The following is a 17,231-nucleotide window of genomic DNA, read 5'->3' as shown; positions in this document are numbered from 1 at the left end:
GCTGGTTAAATTAGGTACCAATAAGGGCGGAAAATCCAGCTTTAAATGATTTTCCAAGTTTTTGTACCGACCGGGATATTAAAAACAGGTCATGCTGGTAATAAAAAAAAATGCCTGGTGGCAGCCCTAGAACATGGTAAGTGAATACCTGCTCTGCTTACATACTGGGCATGGCTGTCTCAAAAACAGCTTCCGAAGCCCGCCTGTCTGTTTTGAGTAAATAGGTCGCGTGTCTTTGGCTGCGCTGGCTCTGATGGGCCTCATAGTGAGTTTTGCCTCGAGGTAAATCCAGAGATGTTTTAAGACCTGGGCAAAGTGGGCAAATGCTCTCTCTAGATCACATCTGTTTCTGTATCGGAACCCCTCTTCCCTGTGCCCAGCTCTACCCATGTCTCTCTTTGCCCAGTGTCATCTAGGTGTCCTCGGAACGACATTCCCACCCTTTTGTTTTCCAAAAGTTTGTCTGGCATCATGCGGGCTACAGTTAGCAGAAAAAATAGTAATACGTTGTTAATGTTTGGGAGGGGGAGGCAAATGCGTCTTGACTGTGGCCCAACAGTTCTTAAGAAAACGGACTAAATCCCCCCCTAACTTCCCCCACTGGATGTAACCGATTGTTCACCTTTTAAATTCGTCTGGCCTTCTGCAGGAACGGCATGTTGTTTTTCAGTGCTCTTTTGACGTTGGTTCTGCTTTGTTTTTTTGGTTGTTCGAAAATGTCTAGTAAAAAAAAATAAAAAAATTCAAAAGAGCCTCGGTAAGGTTCATTTTAAAAGCCAGCTATTGTGAAATCGGAAGGGACCATGTGAGCATCTGGACAGTTTGTCCTGTTAGGTAATTTGTAGGGGTTGTGTTTGAGTTTGAACTTTCAGAGATTTGTTTGCTCATTTCCAGTTTTTTTTTTTACGCAAGATTAATTTATGCCAAAACATAAGGAAAGCCAGCTGAGCGGAGAAGGCCCAAATGTGTGAAATTATAATTCGTTCTGTTTCCATTCATTGGTGACCGTGTGTGCACTGGAAGTCATTGTGGAGGTAAAACACGACCGTGCAGACTCGGGGGTCCACGGCTCCGTGAATGGTCATTTCCCAAGACTGTCATGGAGTCGGGTTCCTCGGTGGGTCGGGCAGGGCAGGGCAGGGCGTGCTCAGAACATTCTGTCCTATTCCTTGTGTCACGTGATCTTTCACCTCAAGGGCCACACAGCTGTCCCCAGTGGCAAGATCTGAATCCTTTTATTCTGTACGTGGGGCACGCACACAACTCTGCTATTGCAGCTCAACCCGGAAGTGCACCAGGCCTCTATCCCTCGAGTACCCACCACAGCACTGCCACAGCACCCAAGCTCGGCCCTGCAGCACTCTTGCTACTCGAATACCGAAAGCCACAATAATATTTTTGTAAAGGGCAATTAAAAAAAATATATTTATGTTGCACATTATTCTTACATTGATATTCTGGTACCATGCCATCCTGCTATTCAGTACTCTCCCCAGTACAGCACGGTCAATGCATCTTTAGATGGAGTTACAGCACCCCTCCCATTCCAACAATAAGGGCCACTCGCAGCATCATCAATGCAACTCAGTTCAGGTCAGCATCACCCTGTGACCATATACTGCTCGGCCCTACACATCAGTAGCACTCGTGCGTTTCCGATCCAATGCAGCTTTGGTAGTGCAATCCAGTTTGGATCCGCAGCTCCCCTGCCGTGCCATCGTGTAGACCCAGACCCAGTTCGGTCAATGATATGCATCGCACCCACAGTTGCACTCCTCAGACCAACATAGCTCAGCCAGTGCATCTCGCCCCAGATCACCAGCACTATTCCTTTTCTGAGACCCCCGCACGCCTCCACCAATTCACCCCATGCCTGACTTGGGACAGTCTGCGTAGTCCACAACTGGATCCCACACAGAACTCTGTTGATGCGTTCCAGTCCTGACCTGCAGCAACGCAGCCATTGCAGCTCTGGTACCCAGCACCCAACTTCGCAGTCGCGCCTGAATTCTGAACTGCAGCAGTCTCTTCTGCTCATTACTGGATCCCACACACAACTCTGCCCAACTTGGCGGTCTGTCTTTCCAGTGCCTCGCTTGTTACCCAGAGCTCAAACTGGGATCTGGACATAGATATCAGTCTTAGTCCACCAAATCTCCTGCTGCTTAGCACTGGGACTTGAGCTCTACCCTCTCTTCCGTCTGCCCCCACACAGCACTGGTAACGCACCCCAGTCGCAGAGCTTCATTATTGCAGTACACTGTCATTTGGTCTCCTGCACACCCACCTCTTATTGTAATGATGTGTCCGAAGGTGAGCATCTGTTACTCTTGCCTTGCAGGCTACATAAATAGCTGTCCATCTTTCCTACACACAGTAGCGCACTGTGCTCTGGGGCGCACAGGGTCCCAATGCTTCATCGTAAGGGTTACCTGCCCCATTTGTATCCCATATTGAGGTGCTCTAGCAGGGTCAGGCCGTTCCTTAAACTTCCCTACTTCTGTCCTTGAGCCAGTCTTCATGCTGTGGCTGGTCGGACTACTGGGGCTATCAGCAATACTGCAACTTGACATGCTTTCGTCAAGCTCTTAAATCCTCCTCTTTCCTTTTCCCACCGTTTATAGCCACCACCGGCTCCATTACCACAATACCAGTGCTAGGTTATTTATCTGCTGTCATCCAGTGACCACTTAAACTGGCATCCAAACACTTTGCTGCTGAGCCAGCACAGTGTCATGGACAGCACTCCTTCTATTGTTACTGCATCACCTATGTTGCTCTGTCACATGCTTCCCACCTACTGTTTTCACCATGTGGGCAAGAATATGTGCTTTTAGCTGCAATCCCGTTAGTGAATTGGTCAGTCCAACCCTGGACAAGACCTCTTGACTTAACTTGTGTTGTCATTGGTTGACTATGGCAACTTTCTTGGACTGGACTTCCTAAAGTTCTCCCGCTGCCACTGAAGGCAGTGTTACACGCTGCAGTATGCTTTGTCTCTGGAACTAGAATATGTGACTTGTCCATAGAAGCCAGTGCATTATAAACAATGTCTTACATCACCCATAAGGTTCTAGACATCACTAACACTTGGTACCTGGCATCGAAGCTGAAAGTGTCTGATGGGCTCAGATCTTTACAAATTTAGAAAACATTTCTCTTGGTACCTTTCCATGCTTAATTGTCAACACCAGCACTTATGACAGTCTTTTATAGATGAGCACAATAAGACTTTATTATTAGGAGTGGGCGGAACTTGCTGAGTTTCGCTCCATGGAGTTTCAGGAAAACTCAGCAAGATTTTGTAGTTACACGGACGGAAATTGGCACATCGCTCTGATTTTTAGCACCGAGAGCTTGCTCTGTACTACAAATTCCCCGTGAATGGCACCACGCAGCGCACAAGAGGGAGATGCTTCTTTGCTGCCACTCCAGCAGATTTTCTACTCAAGAGGTAGCTTTTTCACAGTGAACGTTTGCGAAAGCCCATGACCACCTGCATTGAGAAAATATTGCTGGGTGCCCTCCAAGGGCCTGAAATTCATGCTAGGGGGCACCAATTCTCGCTCACTCTAGCGAACTTGCTGTTGGTGAAACGAGCGTGAGAAAAATTCCACCATGTGGTGGTTGGCGGAGTTTGGCCGGACCTCCCTGTTACAAACATAATGCAGAGTGGCTAAATCTCTGCGAACGCTGCTGGTGGAGCGGAATTTATCACCCACCCCTGTTTATTGTTAATATAATATACATTGAAATCGACTAATACCTGCAACCAGAGTCATTCTTCTAACTTTGGGGTCCCTGGAATTGTCTGAATTGTCACAGTTGTAGGAGTGTGATGGTTACTAGTTGTGTTGGTATTGTCACTGGCAGGGGCAAAGGGTGAAGCAAGCTGCAGTGGCTTCCAGACGAGGGCCCTGGCTCTTATTTGATTTTTATTTTTTATATACATTAAGCCCTGGAACCTCTGACTTTTAAAAGGGTAAGCACAGTAGCACAATACTTTTAGTGCAGTGCAACTCGAATTTGGAATTCTCTCGCAAGGATTACAGACCTCTCGTCTGACTGTCTAGCTTGAAGACTGAGGTGAAACTTCTCTTCCAAAGTCACAATGTCCAGCCCTAGTCAAACTTTTCTTTTTGATGTCATGCACATTCTCAGGCTCTGTCTTTAAGTCACCTACTCTTTGGCTTTTAGCTTTTGCCTCCCTCTCGCCCTTCTCTCTCGCCTTTGGACTCTACTTGAAACTTCTCCAGCCTCCGTCTGTACTCTTTCCTTATGCTGCCTTTACCCATGCTGCCTTCACACTTAACTTCTCAAGCCCATCGCTTTTCCCTGATCTTTGCCTTAATGTGTTTACCTTGTAGCTGTTCCATTCGGTCTATATTTGATATTTTGTCTGAATGATGTGTTGCAAGAGTTTGTTACGGAGTTTATGTTCCATCCTGCCCCCCCCCCCCCTTTTTTAACATAAATTGCTCATGCATTTCTCATTGCTTTGGTCGGCTCTGTTTTTTAACGCCTTCGGGCCATATGCGCTATATAAAACTCCATAAATTAATAATCCAGATATCAAGATCCTCACCTCGGCTCCAGCACATCAATCGAACTACTAGAAGCTGGAGCCGAGGTGAGGATCTTCATATCTGGAACCTTTTATCTGTGCACCTACTGCTATCTCCATGTAAAACCTGCCCTCCGCACTGTCAAATCATGTGGAGCGCACACCTTGATCCAATGCAATACTAGGTCTGTTCATTTTTCTAGACTTTTTTTGCTTTGCGTTCCCCTTGTTTTGTTTCATTGATGATCCCCTCTGTGGGATGCTCCTACTGATGTCTTTTGTTTCCCCTTCCTCCCTGTGGACAGATGTGGAGCAGATGGCAATAGACTGGTTGACTGGGAACTTCTACTTCGTGGATGACATTGACGACCGGATCTTCGTGTGCAACAAGAACGGCGACACCTGCGTGACCCTGCTGGACCTCGAGCTGTACAACCCCAAGGGCATCGCCTTGGACCCAGCCATGGGGTGAGTGATCTCTGGGGCCTGGGAGGGTGTGGAGGGGCCTGCAAGAGTGTGTGGTAAGAGGGAGGGAAATGTATGAGCAGTGGTTCGAAGAGCACAAAAGTTGATACTGTCATACTCTGGGGTGAGGGAATTCTGTCATTCTGGGAAATTGCAGAACTCCAAAAAAAAGCTAAAATTCAGTGATGGTCCGCTCTTCTCAAGCCTCTTTCGGGGCACGGAATGGTGCACGGGCAGAACTGTGACCTGGATGACATCGGTGGAATAGCAAGTGGCATTTACAGAAGTCTGGGCATTCCATGCCATGGATTTGGAGAATTGTGCTGTGGTTCACTCCTCACTAGTGAAATGCGCGGGGAATGGTGGTGGATGCTAGTTTCTGTCCGGAAGCCTTGTCCCTATTCCACTCCAGCCCTGGTCTCTAGTAAAGAGCAGATCACTGATCAGCGTTCGTATGGTGTGGAAGGAACCGCGGGGGAATATTGTGCTGTATGGGGCGAAGAACTGGAACTCGTGCTCATTCTGACTGCTGCTGAGCTCACTGTACGCGCCATAACGTGTGCGTGATTTGCCAGGCCATGGCCTTTAGATTCATTCATCTTAAGCTAGGCCTCCCATGACCAGCTCGGCCCATGCCTGCGTTGTCCGCCCATTGTGACGTCACTGCCGGTTGGCATGGTGCCGGCTGCCACCGTGGGCATCGCCCCTCCTCGCCTGGCGACTCCAGTGTCGTTCGTCCTCCCGGTGCCTCTCTCGCTGTGGTCACAGGTCGACTGACTCCATGAGTGAAACTGGCACTCGTAAAGCGCCGTCCAATCAACATGCCGGTTATGGACCAACTAAGCACCTCGTGGGGAAAGAAATGAGTAAGTGAGCAAAAAAAAAAAGTTATAAGAGTTTACAAAGAGCTGTGTGAGCGTTGTAGACCGAAGAGGAGAGGTTCCAGAGAGCACCCACTAACTAAGCCGGGAGAGAGAAAACCACCTGTGCACACGGGGGAATCACGTCAGGGAGGGGACTTGCAGCCCAGGGGACACCTACCCCTGCCTATCCACATAATAGATTTGAATGCAGTGTCTGTGCCCACAAGGTGGTGGAAATGTTTTTGTTATAACCCCTGGGGTGGTTGTCTTGATCATCGGCAGCAGCCAGGGGAGTTTTTCTAGAGGAAGTTTGAGTGCCGCCCGCCCGGACCCTTCTCGAAATGGCGCAGCGCCTTTGGCAATACGTCATCATTGAAAATACATGTGACCCAAGTGCCCCGGGTGGCTGCCCGTCTCAGGAGATCGGCCGCAGCTGAGGCCCCTCTAGGATCAGATAGGGGGACAGATTCGACATCGACGCAGCAGCTTGATTCTCATTAAGTGTAACCCGCGCCGACAGGGAGAAGATTCTAGAGAGTACATCAGATAGGGCAGTAAAGGCGCCGGGGGAAGTAATGCACAATTTAATTATTGCTGTCAGTCACAGAGAGGGACAGTTTTATTTAGACTGAGGTTCGACCTGTCCTCTGTAAAGAAACTGCCGCCCTTTTATGTCCGGTTTGGAAACAGACTTGGTCTGACACTCTCTCACTTGCCACTGTATGCATATTCTATTTAAACGTTCATATTACTAGCACCGATTTATGCCCTCTCTTCCAACTGAGTTTGGGGCAATCCAGCTCTTAATAGAGCACTGTTGAACAAGCCCTCACGTGCTACAGAAGGCTGTGTAATAAGTGCATTTGAAAAATGCGAATATTTGTTTCCTTTGTGCCGTCAGCTTAAGTGCGGTATTTTCAGTTTTCTGTTGTATGTGGGAAATGTAGCTGTTTTGTGGTATTCGTTTAATCGCTGTTAATATCAAGGGTTCCGGATAGAGCTCAAACGAGCAATGGTCAATGCTTGGAAGAGAGCGTGACTTTCATGCCGGTGTGAGTACAGCTCAGCCAATACCAATTGCTGAGATGGTGTCTCTAGACATGTTCTGACCTGGGGCCTTCCAACTGCTTCAAGAATATTCGTTGTCTGTCTTTCTCATTAACGTTTTCCTTTAGTTGTACTTTTTTGATCCAAAACACAAGTTGCAGTTTTGTGTCACCAGCCAGAAACGTGATAATATTTCAGAAATATTATCCATTTGTTTTTCCAAAGCCGGCTAGCCTACCTCAGGATGTGTGCCAACTTGGAACGTTAGAAGATAGAAAAAAAACCATGATGAAAGCATCTTCATTGGTTCATAACTCTGGAAAGAAACAGTTCACCTTGTCTCTAATATCGTTAAAAACTGAACACTCAGACAAACGTGCAGACATCTGTAGAGCTGTCTCACTCGAGCTTATTCTGCTTGAGGTTAGTCCTGGCAAAGGGAAGCTAAAAATCTGTCTTTTCAACCAGATCCCAACATTCAATACCTCATACAGTACCTCCTAATCGGCGGTAACCAAATTGTCAAAAGCCCGCGCTTGCGTTGTACATTACTGGCATTTGTGTAGGGCCCACCTTCCCCTAGACCCAAAGTGCTTTAAAGGTCATTGAGAAATTTGCTACTCTCTTGCTATATATGGTTGGCAGAGGTTTCTTTTTACAGTGGCTTATCTGTGAATCATTTTGGTGCTGTGCATGAGGTTTGGAAGTGTTCTCCAAACTTGTTTCAAATGACCTGGTCGCTGTGTTTAAGCTCAGCGTGGGACAGATAAATGGGGGATGGGTAGTCTCATTTGTATTTACATACCATGATTCCTTGAACCTACCATGATTACTTTTCCAAGTTTCTCATTTTGTGAGTGGATATGACTGTAAGGATGAGTCCTTTCAGATGTAGAGAAGGCACTACCCAAGGATACCATACACCACAGTAGTGTATCTTTGGGGTCTTCCCTGAAGCGTGGATGTCAATAGGCACCGGATAAAGTGATGCCATGCCAGAGGATTTTTGGGGTACACCCACACTGAGAGATGGGACAAACATTGCACAGCACAGACACCACCATGAAGGGTTTTTCCAGTCCACCTCGAAACAAGTGGGTTATAACCGAAGGATAACCAGATGTTACAGTAGTGAGTTATGGGTTCATGAGTGTACCTCGAATCAAGTGGGTTATAACCGAAGGATAACCAGATGTTACAGTAGTGAGTTATGGGTTCATGAGTGTACCTGGTGGCAGCGGAGTGCAATTCACAAGAGTGGGTGCACCTAAGGTGAAGATATGAACGGGAGATAAATGGAATGAAGTGGTAGTTAGGAGTAAGATGATAAGAGGTGACTAAGGAGGTAGCCAAGGGTATGGAATAGAAGTGAAAAGAGCGCAAGTTATGATGTAAGGTTCCGACCTGCTTTTACAGACCCATATAGAGAGGAAACCTTGCATCCGTCGGAGAGGGATCGCTGCTCTCATGGACCACCAGGCTACTGATGAGAAGGAGGTAAATGTACCTTGAGGATAGAAAGCAGGGATTTCCGAACCCTTGCTTGATTCGGAGAATATGCCACCACCGAGGACCTGTGGTTAATATGGCTTTACATCCATGTAGGCTGTATCGTGTAGTCGCTGATGTTTTTTAGTCCAGGCCCTTCAACTCCCTAACTTGTTATTCTTTGAACCGTATCTCTGCTAGACCCCTGTGTTTACTTGGGGGCCCTTCACTCCTCTCATTATCTACAACTGCCTAGAGTCCGCCCCCTGTTGTTCCACGGTGCCCTACACCCTAATATCTGCTTTCTACTTCTTTGATGAGAGAGCAATAGCTTTGATTCCCCCACACAAATGTCCCAGGTTATTGTATTGTCTTCATTTGGTTGAGTCGTTTCCTTTCTGACACAAACTTCCAATCCTTTCCACAATATCTGTGCCTGATTTTTAGTTGTCGAATTTGCTTATTTGAGTGAATGAAATAGGTGTCACTTTTGGCAATGGTACGAGTTGAACTTTCGTGTGCATAACCCTTCAATCCTGAGTGGGTGAGTTCCAAAGTGCAGTTTTTGGATGTTGACGCACAGACCTCTGCTGTTGTCTGGCAATGAACTGCCTACGAAGCCCCCTTCTGATCTTGCAATTTCATTGAATTTTGCAGCAAAAGTTTTCACAGTTTGGTAAAATCCTGCAAATGCAGGTCACTTGAAGGGCATTACTGTTGGCCTGATATTTTTTCTTCACAAAGGCTATGTAGACTTTGCTATTTGTTTCCCCAAAAATACGTTGCTACAGCTCACTAGGCCTGCACTTTGGCAAAATCCGATTAATCTGTGATGAGCAATAAAATGTGATGGAACTTCACTGTGGTTGAGCTTCTGCATCCTTGAAGTAGTGCTCTCACAAGGACTGCGCAAGTTTCCCTAAAATCCGGTGTGTCTGTATCCATGATTGCTGCCTTGAAATCCAAAGTGTCTTGGTGTTTCAATTATTGTTCTCCTTAAGGAGTGCCATGATGGTTTTCCAGAAATCCATAGTGTGTCCTTGATTGCCCAATCGTTTCCCTAACATTTTGGAGTTTCCCTTATTAGCATTATCACAGAAAGCTCAGTAGCAAGTATGCCTTTTCTGCATGGTCACCTCAGATTTTGGGTCTCTGCCTGGACCCTATTTTTACTGTTTTTTTTAACTCTGCACTTTACCCTTTCTAAACATGAGCAATGTGCTTATGCATTTCCTATAAATGTGGTTAAATTGGGTTTCTCTTGATTGACATATATAACTTGCCTATACAACCCTAGTATATGGTGTAGGAAATACAACCAGGGCCTGGATAATTAAATGCGTACCATGTGTAGCCTTACTGCAGCATCCTAAATATGGTGTGCAGTCCATTAGGAAAGCAGAGTGCACCCTCAGGTGAGCTGAGCCGAAGAGGCTAGAGACCGGTAGCACAGCCTTATGCTGTTCTGGCCTAGGTGTGAGTCGCGAGGCCAGTCTCCAAGGAACCCGATCTGCGTTGGCGCTTCCTCTACCAACGGGGTTCACAAGCAGGTCCCGTAGTTCCGCAGGGGGAGGTAGGCTCAAGCCCCTTGTTGCAAAGGAATGGCAGGTTGGGGGAGGGGAGAGTCACTGGCATGCAGGGACCAACAGCACCTCAGATCCAATAAAGCCCTGGCGGCACAGCGGGAAAGTTCTTATGCGGAGTGAGCCGGGCCTGCTTCCATGTTGGGTTTCAGCGATTGTGAATTTTCTGAAGGCGTGGGGACTGGGATGTTGGACGGGCCGTGGCAATGACCAGAAAGACGACAGGTCTGCTATGGACAGACCCACCTACTATGCCTTGCCCCTGGTGCTTTAAATATGCCGGTACTGTCCGGTACGGAGTACCAGCACTTGTTTACTTTGAGAGGGAGAGTACTGGCACTTCTCAAGAGAAAAGCTATACTTTTAATTGGAGAGTACCGGCCTTTCTCGGAAACAAGCAGGTACTCTGATACAGAGTACCAGAACTTACATTATTCTATTTCAAGCACTGCGTGCCCCATCATAAATATCAGCTCCCATTGTGAGCGGCAGGTGCTGGCCGACATCAGGAGGTGCCTCAATTGTAGGTGTGCCGCAAAGGAGATGGCAGGCGCCTGCGTAGAGAGAGCGCTAAATCAAGCGCATTATGTCAGGCTCACCAGACGTGCTAGCTACCGCGGAGGGTGTCCAACCAGAAAGGGGGGGGTGGTTTGCATGAACGGGCCACCTATTGCTGAGAGGGACACAGCACAGAACACTGTGTTGGCCCCTGGTGTAGGCCACAAGTGTGGGCCTATGTTCGCAAACAGCCCAGGCGGTGTGAGCCTGCTGAGGGAGTGCAAACGAGAGGGATGAGCCCAGTGTCCAAGGAGGCCAAAAAAATGCAGAATGGGCCTAACCTGCAGCATCTCTTAGCAAGGTCCTCAGCGCTGAGTTCAGAGGCCACCGCTTGTTGCTAGTACGGTCTCCGGCTCCTCTCAAGGCGCATCACTGCTTCAACAGCCCGCGCTGCCCAGGGCCTCCACTTTGCTGGTGGTGGTCAGGAGACTGTCCGAGAGCAGGGACCAGCTGAAGGGAGCACGGATAAGGTTGGTGTCCGTCCCAAGCAGTAGACGGGCAGTGGAGCTCCGAGAAATCAGACCTACTCTGGCACCATCTTGGAAACGTCCCCAGGTAGCTGAACTTTAAGAAGGTTACCTTTTCCCTGCCTGAAGCTCCTGGAAGCTAATTTGCATTAGCCTGCTGGTAGCTGCCCAGTCAATGCTTGAATTGAATGAGGTGTAGAAATTACTCCCAAAGAGGAACAGTGACTTTGACCTGGTAACAAGATGGACTGAGTGTGGAGTTTTTGATCCCAAATAGCTCTGAATGGACGGGGGGGCGGGGGGGGCGGGGGGGCGGGGGGGGGGGCGGAACGGGACTCAGGAACATCGGTAACTTGACATGGACAGCGATTAGGCCGGCCAATTCATACTTCTGTGTTGTGAGAGACCTGAAGAAAGGAAAGTCTTGTCCCCAAGGCCCACAATCAACTAGGCTGGCTTCAAACACAGTGGAAAGGAAGCTACCTCCAGAACATGGTTTGGAGTGGTCTCGGGAGAGGACTGCCTATTTTCTTGGCCACACTTCTGCTTGTACACTAACAAGGAAGGGTTCACCCATTTTGGATTTTGGGGGTGAGGTGCACTGTGGGTTTATTTGCAGTAAGGCCAACAGGTTGTGCTGCAATAAATGTGGAGGTTTGCCCCCAGGAACATTTTCCAATTGGTTAGGGAGTGTACAGGAGTCACTCCTACCTGTCTGCTGTTGCGCATCATCAATAGGGCACCCCAAGGAACTCTTAGAAGACTCTCTGGCCTGTGAAAATAAGAAGAGGAGCTCTGAAGAACTGGACTTGCTCCATCTTGCAGCCAGGACAAAGGAGTGGACTCCTAAGGGTCAGTTGACTGACACAATAAAACCGGGACACAATAACCATTGGCAATAACTTTCTCCTGAAGTGACAAGTTGACCGGTACCAATTGTATGTGGACTGGACCTTGCTGCTGGCCTCTACTGTCCTGTCCTGGAGGTCCTGGAAGCCTTAGAAGTGTGCCAGAGGAGCTTATCCCGAAACCCTAAAAAGTGGGACTTAGAGAAAAAGTTTGGACTTCCAAGACTTCTAGAGCCGTCCGGGAGACTTTGGCAAAAGTGTCTGATATGTATGAAACTTCCTTGCATGCAGCTGCAGACTTGCCCTGCTGAAGTATTTAGTGCTCCAATAAAATGATTACGTCTGAAGGTAACATCTGTGACTGCGGCAAATCATATCTGAACCACTCTTCGTCGCGGTTGGCCTGAAATGGCACCTACGGTCCCGGTCTACCACTACAATTTGCTACCGTTGGGACTTGGTGCTTTGTGGTGCTATATTTATTTACAATTTTACAAATTCAAATCTCCAGTTATCTGTATTGTTTTTTTGTCCTGTGGCGTCATTTTGTTTATTATATTCTTCGCTGTTTTTCTAATTAGGGTTGAGATTTTTGTTGTTTGGTATTTTGACTTTATTACTGTTTGGTACTTATGAATAATTTACACATTGCCCTAAGTTAAGCCTATCTGCTCTAATACATATCTTCCAGGTGTCTGAGCTCAGGTGAATTTAGTAACTTTTAAGGTTCACCCTGACAAGTTAATGTAATTATTCCTTGAGGTGAGTGACCGACGCCCCAAATAATAATCCCTTATCCCCGTCCTGAAATTCGGATTCTCCAAGATTGAGTGTCCACTTCCAAAGTAAGTAACTCTCCAAAATTAATTTGTTCCTTGAAATCCAAGGAGTCTCCCTGATTCTTTAATAGTCCCTTCTGAAGGGAAGTGAAATAAACTCAACTGTGATGCAGACGTCGCTGAAGTGAATTCCGTATCTTCAAACCCATATAAATATGTAGATACCGGGTCAACTCCTTGAAATAGTTATAAATATTTATCACGATAGATGCATTTGTGTTTGAATATTTTATATGAGTTAGGTAATGCATTTTCTAGGCCTTCCTGCAATTAATTTTCTAAGCCAGTGCTCCCTGTCATAATGGGCAGCGATGTGAATATTGTTTTAAAAAAAAGTTTAACTGTTAACATGATTTTAGGCGGTTAACCAGTTGCAAGTTTGAAATTTAAGCACATGTGCCTATTCACTGGCAGCAAGAATCAATCTTCTGTTTAATAGGTATATATATATTTTTATAGCTATCTGCAATTCATTAAGTTGATCCTCGCAACAGAACTGACATACATTTGCTGTTAGCAAACTATGACACCCCCTTGCAAGTCAAATCATTTGAAAAATAGAAATGCTGAGATGTTTCATGGAATCTCCTCTACTCGGCTTTAAACTCTGCATTTTACCTAACTGCTGAAGAAAGAAGAATCAAATCCGTAAGCTTCCAAAGTCCTAGACTCCTATCCTCCTTTTTTGAGAGAAATGAATTGAGAAGGTGGTCTGCATCCGATTACAAATACGCTTATTATTTCTAAACGCGGTGTCATCTAGCAACTAGGTTCCTGTGGCATCTGGGCAGCCAGAGGCTACTGGGCTCCAGTTGCATCAATCAAAGTTGTTCACTGCAGGAGTCCTGGGTCCACAGCACGACTGGACCCCAAACTCGATATCGAGTAATCCTCTACCGCACTTTACTCTCTCAGGGTAGTGAGAGAGCAGTCCAAGGCTTACTCAAGGAAGTGAAGCAATCTTGACTTCAATGGCAACTTACAGCTTCCCCTGTCTCCCTCGATGTTGATATGCAGCAAGCTTCCTTGTCTTGAGCAGCTGTCAGAAGTCGCATTGTATTCCGAAAGACAGACTAACCTCCACAACCCTCAGTCCGCTCGTTCTGTTCCGATGCCTGTCTGACAAGCTGCAGCCTTGCTCCTGCTGTAAGACTGGCAAATTCCTTCCACCAGTAATCTGTCAGAGGCACCTTTTCAAGTTCGAACTCTATCACCCGGGCCTGAAAGGAAAGTCCAACATTTGGATTTATCTCTTGCGCCTCGGCTTCCTCAGCGACCCCTGTGGGTGCCTTGTCAGAAAAGAGAACCGAGGCCAGACTTCTATAATTCCCTGGTTGACAGGCTAATCCAGTCCGAGGATCTGCTACTTTTGCATCCTGGGTGCCCCTCCAATCCTGGGGCACATTTCCTGCATGTGTATTGCGTGATCAGTCCATGTGAGGGAGGCTGTCCCAGTTGCTTGGTACCTGTAAATCCTATGTCACGGAGAGGAATTACAATTTTTATTAACTCCAGACTAGGAGGCCCTGATCATCAATCCATCCATCACCCAGCAGAAAGGGAGGGACACCTAGCATAAGGACTCTTGGCTATATAGTCCCAGCAGAGAGAGTCTTTGCTAAATTCTAAAAAGAGCTAGTGCCTACCCCAACCCACCAAGCTTCAACTAAGAATAGGGATGAATTATCGGGAGCTGGAAAGTCCAGCAGAGCAGATACCAGCTCGGCTCACAGTAAACACAAAGGCTCACCATCCTCACTCTGTGAACCCACTGACTCTCAGTACATACATCCCATATACCACTGAGCCTAAATGAACCCTGATAAGGGAGACTGTACAGACTTATCCAAGGAAGGATTTGGTGGGCATCTCCTCCTAAAGGGTTAGGGTACCCCCGAGTATGAATAAACCCTGCCACCACTGTCAGTCTACTGCAGCCTCGGTACAGAGGGCAATAGCCACTCTCTGTAAAAGAGGGGTGCACCATATATGACCCTCTACCTCAGGGCCAAGCTCTCTAGGTTCACAACTCATGTAAACAGGAAGACCCTCGGTGGATATGCGCGATTTGTCATGTTCACTGAGGTAGAGATCAAGAAAACCTACAGAACATTCGAGTGACTTGCTTGCAGATTGGCATAGGCCAGGGAAGCACGCTGTCCTTCCAGCACAAGGTCTCAGAACATTCAACTCAGGTAGGGCACAAGCCCATCACTCCTAGTCTTCAGCCTGTTCGTGAAGTCACCGGTCATCATGAGTCATGATCCTAAGAGGGAGCAGGCAGACTGTCCATCTGCAACGACCTCTCCGTGCACCTCAGGCTATCCTCCCTGAAACAGCCTAAAAGATCCTCTTCTCTGACTGTTTCTGGTTTCAAACCTTGTATCAAAGGCACTTACTGGAGAGTGAGAATGTAGGTGACACCTTTGATGTATGGAAAAGTACCCACTGAGGGCACACAATGGAATGAATGTATGAGAATTAAACCTGGTGTGAAGATAATTAGCCGAACAATCCATATAACATGCACACGCTTGTCATTGGATAGTAAATATACTTGCTTTAGGGTCATGCTGATACTCTGCGACTTCATTGTGAACATAAAGGATTAAACAAAGTCCAGAGATGGTTAGGCTCGGAATGAGCTACGGTAAAACCTTAGAAAAAATGTTGACCACGAAAGCACTAAGATATTGATGGCTGTGACCCAGATTTGGTTGGTCGAAATGCTTCTACTGTTTAACAGCACTTTGGTACTTATGTCTAGACGCATTGTCAGGAAAACTACTTTGATAAGTTCTGCCTCATATTCTACTTGACAGGCTTCATTGGCATATGTTATTTTCTTAGGCAAAGAGCGTGCAAATAATGCACATTTCACCTAGTTACAAAAGTCTTGAGAAATCACGGTTTATCATTTTACAGGGGATAACTGAGCCCGTGCCCTTAATGCTAACTTCTGAACCCCTTGTATTTTTGTTTCAGTTAAATATATTTGTTTAATAACTAATAGTTGATTACTAATAGGCATGAAAAAAAACAATCCTAATACAGGTCGACAGAGTGCTAGACATTGTATAACCACTGTCGAAGGAAGAGGAGACGACATGGCCCACTCAAAGGTCTGCCTTTAATTGGCCATGGTCCCTCCCTACACTTAGCAATGATGATAAATAAAGTTTTACATACTGCACATCTACATGTTTACGTTAATGAGATTTCTTTAACAATAACTCTATTATGTACATGTGCTTTAGATGCAAATTCGAACATGAGCAATAAACTAACGATCATTCAAAGCCATGAATAAATTAATTTAAAAAACTAGGTCTAGGCAGTAACATTTATATCTATGCGACAGTGATTTTCCCACATCCGCACAGCATACATGAATGGTAAAAAGGAATGGTTAAAAAAAAAAGATTGAGAACTCAAAACCAAATACTGTGATTTAAAAGAAAAATATACGAACAAGTGCGCACACACAGGATGGCCACTGTGTAGACATCAAACCAGGAAAGCTCTGAACTCCTGTGTATAATATTTTTGTGCAAAAATATTTAATAATTTCTATATGGACATGCTTTGCTGCCTTTATTAGCCCTTTGGTGCTCCTTGTCTTTTACTTGGTGCGCACTGGTGCACTTCTCCGTTTTTTCTGTTTACTTTTGTGCTGAGAACCATTTTTACACATTTGATGACGTTCCTCTCGCTCTGGACTTCTGATTGCTCACAGATGCTGTTGTGATGAAAGTCTTCCACATGACTTTGTGAAGCGTGCTACTCTACCCATGTCATTTTTTGGATAGCCCTCTGGGTATTTCCCAGTTAATAAGGCAATCCTGCAAGTCAACTGAAGTTCTTATTGAAACGAGTCTCAGGAGGGTCATCAGACTGACATGACCTGAGCATAAGGTGGTCATTACAGGGTCACGGATCCTTAAGATTGGAGGCGCCCCTGTAGATTGGAAAATGGCGTGTTTTTATTTTTAATTTTTTTAAATCACTTTGATTTACAGTTTGTTACAGTGCAGTGCTTGATAAGTATATTTTCCAGCATAATCATTGAACATTCCTTCATTTACTACCAGTCTTGGCATTATTTAGTGTTCTTAGAATTCAACCCAATACAACAGAACTTCAAAAGCTTGGTACCCAAGGTTGCTGTCGAAGGTGGACATTGAATGTCACACATTGAGGGTGTCGCTTGAGGCATTAACACCCGGGGTACAGAAGGAACCTGCATTTTTGAACGGTTTTCCCTTTTAGTTCACTTTGCTTGTGTTCGGAGTGTCTTTAAACTTTTTACTGTTGATTTCTCAGTACTCGTAGATATTATGCTATGGGTGGCCTTTCTGCCTCTGCTGCCCCGATCTTTGCAGATCATTCAGACGTGTTAATCAGCAACTCGTTTTGCACCTTCTATCACTGGCAGTCTTTTTCTTGGCCAACATGTTTGCCAAATCAATAAATCTGTTTTTGTGTTTGTTTCTTCGGTCGTGCTATCAG

General features: G+C 46.2%; 1 protein-coding gene across 2 annotated transcripts in view; it reads left to right on the top strand.

The window, feature by feature from the left end:
• Positions 1–17,231, top strand: part of LRP1 (LDL receptor related protein 1) — a 1,437,817-nt gene that overhangs the window by 227,886 nt on the left and 1,192,700 nt on the right. For both annotated transcript variants that reach the window (XM_086966724.1, XM_086966716.1), the window contains exon 7: positions 4,870–5,032. In XM_086966724.1, coding sequence (XP_086822850.1) covers positions 4,870–5,032 — 163 coding nt within the window. The remainder of the gene's footprint in view (positions 1–4,869; positions 5,033–17,231) is intronic.

This window comes from Lissotriton vulgaris, chromosome 1_1 (assembly GCF_964263255.1).
Source record: "Lissotriton vulgaris chromosome 1_1, aLisVul1.2, whole genome shotgun sequence".
NCBI classification, from domain to species: Eukaryota; Metazoa; Chordata; class Amphibia; order Caudata; family Salamandridae; genus Lissotriton; species Lissotriton vulgaris.
This window is presented reverse-complemented; position numbering and strand designations above follow the sequence as displayed.